Source organism: Homarus americanus, unplaced genomic scaffold (assembly GCF_018991925.1).
Source record: "Homarus americanus isolate GMGI-L3 unplaced genomic scaffold, GMGI_Hamer_2.0 scaffold32677, whole genome shotgun sequence".
NCBI lineage: Eukaryota > Metazoa > Arthropoda > Malacostraca > Decapoda > Nephropidae > Homarus > Homarus americanus.
In genome coordinates, this window is record NW_024757398.1 from 58252 (window position 1) to 60881 (window position 2630).

At 39.9% G+C, this 2630-nt stretch overlaps 1 protein-coding gene across 1 annotated transcript; it reads left to right on the forward strand.

Moving 5' to 3' along the window:
- The first annotated feature begins 585 nt into the window (after positions 1-585).
- Positions 586-1556, forward strand: LOC121857458. The gene is made up of 2 exons (XM_042353511.1): positions 586-760; positions 1034-1556. The coding sequence occupies exons 1-2, from the start codon at positions 664-666 to the stop codon at positions 1237-1239; spliced, it is 303 nt and encodes a 100-aa protein (XP_042209445.1). The 5' UTR covers positions 586-663; the 3' UTR covers positions 1240-1556.
- The last annotated feature ends 1074 nt before the right edge of the window (positions 1557-2630 follow it).

Below are 2630 nucleotides of genomic sequence, written 5' to 3' on the forward strand. Positions count from 1 at the left end.
ACTCTTCATCGACGACCAGTTCAAGTTAACTCTGGGTGAGGGAGACATCGACTCCATATCCGTGTATAGTAACTCTACCGTACTGTGGGCTGCCTGTGACTCACCGGCTATATACAGTGAGTGTAGAAATATTCCTTAACTTGTCTTTGTCTATATTCACTTGCCTCATCTCTCTCTCTTTCGCTTTTTATCTTCACTCATTCTATCTCTCCTTTACTTAATTATATATTTTGCTTTCTGCTTTGTATCTTAGTTTATCTCTCTCATCACGGAGTTTATAATAGTTGTCAACGTAAACTTCCATAATTAACTTATCATTTTGAAGTTCATAAATTTAACCTGATTTTGTATTAACATAATTTTTGATAAAGTAATGCTATATCAACATCCACTTGTATATTACAGGTACGGGTGCAGGTACAGGTACGGGTAGAGGTACAGGTACGGGTGCAGGTACAGGTACGGGTACAGGTACAGGTACGGGTACAGGTATAGGTACGGGTACAGGTACATGTACAGGTACAGGGTACAGGTACAGGTACAGGTACGGGTACAGGTACAGGTACGGGTGCAGGTACAGGTACGGGTACAGGTACAGGTACGGGTACAGGTACAGGTACGGGTACAGGTACAGGTACGGGTACAGGTACAGGTACATATGATATGTTCTGGATTATCATAGTAGTATCAACAACAGTGTTCGTAGTCATCATTATTGGCCTCGCTGTCTACACCTGTTCCCTCAAGACCCGACTAAGTGGTAAGTCTCTTATTATTATAATTATTATTATTATTAATATTATTATCATTATTATTTATTTATTTATTTATTATCATTATTATTATTATTATTATTCTGAAAACATTAAAAAAATACACTAACCTTTCTCTTCCTATCACTCTCTCTTTCCGTTTATCAGTGTGTGTCTATCAGTCGTTCTGTTTGTCTCTGTCCACTCATGTCTCCATATATCCGCCCCTCTGCATTATTGTGTCTGGCTAACCCAGGGTTGACCATCCTCTGTCAATCCAGCTGGCTACGATCTAGGCCTGAGGGACACCCACCAGGAGGCAGCCCATGACCTACACCGATGGGTTTCTCAAGCATCACCCCACGACAACCAGGGGCAGACACAGGAGGCAGCCCACGACCTACACCAGTGGGGGCCTGAGGGTTCCACATACAGCAGCGACAACAGCCTGTACATGGCCTTTACTGCCGGAAAGGATGATGACTAGTGTGGCAGTGCCCTTGTATACATTGGTGTATATTTCAATATTCATGTCCCAAATTCAGGCCATGAAAATTAAAAACAAATTTAAATGGGAGAAATGCACCAAAAGTCTTAATCATACTTAATAAACTGTACATAATTATTATCAAATATTTAATCCAGTAACTACTTCCATGTTTTACATATTAGTGGAAACTATTCGGCAATATTTACTTTATGTTTATTATTTGTGTTTGTCTACAAATTCTTGCCGAAAAACAAACAAACAAACAAACGAAACAGAAACAAATAAAAATCTGAATGGAGTAAAAGCTTATGTCTTACCTAATTTTATTAAGTGTACTTTTGTTTTATAATATGTTTGTTCTTGCTTATATACATAATACATTATACTCATTATGAAGATATAGTGAGAATTGACAGTAAGAAAGATTGCAAAGTGAGGAAAATTGTAATTTGGCCGTATGGGTGTGTGATCACAATAAAGTATGGTCTTGGGTTAATTTTTTTAAGACACAAGACTACAGTATATGTTACCTCTATGTATTAGTTATGTGACTGAACACTGCCGATTACTCCTCAAAGAAAGGGGGTGTCGTTACTAGCGACCATATTACACTATGATTATGACCGACAATTTACCCCTATACATAAAACATGACATGAATACACTTCCTGCTACAGTAGTTCCATCTAGGATTACCGCTCGGATAATTACTCATGTGTAACCTGCAGAAGACTCATCAAGACAGCGCCTCGGGACATGCTGAGCCAAGCTCACGGCTGTAGAGAAAGAGGCCCTTCCCCCGTCCGGATCGAGACTCACGCCTGTGTGTATGGAGTCTGAGGTGAGTATCAGATGTGTACTATATGGGCGGCTGCTTGATGGGTGCTGTATTTATGTGGATTTTTAGAGTCACAAGGACCGTACTTTTCCATTAAAATGAAGGCAAGAATTCACTACCCCTTCCTGTTGTAAAGATGTGATAGCTGTGATGGTATCACACTAATTGTTTTCCTTTTATTTTCGAAGCAGCTATATACACAGATATAATCTGAGAGAATATATTACAAATTCTCTCCAGGGAAGTGTTGTGAATAACACTTTGAGATAACACTTGAGTTAAGTGTCTGGCTTCTCTGTCCAGTGGTGGTAGTCTACTGCCTTCTTTGGGCGTGAGAGAGTGAGCCGGTTGTTTGCTAAATTAGGTGACCAGCGCTCGACCTTTGAGAGAGTAGCAAGCCAAGTTATCTTCGTGAATAACATGGTGACTCACTTGGTGAAATACTTGGTGAATAAGTTTGTGTTATTCATTTAGGCGAATATTTACATAAAGCAAAGGTGCTGTTACACTGCTCGGCCACCACCAATCGAGTCCTCGCGGTTTAAAGCCA

Excerpts from the sequence above, each read along its gene's own strand:
- LOC121857458 (XM_042353511.1), top strand. The coding sequence starts at position 664 with ATGTTCTGGATTATCATAGTAGTATCAACAACAGTGTTCGTAGTCATC. Across the intron at positions 761-1,033 it reads CCTCAAGACCCGACTAAGTG|CTGGCTACGATCTAGGCCTG; the intron begins GTAAGTCTCTTA and ends CTGTCAATCCAG.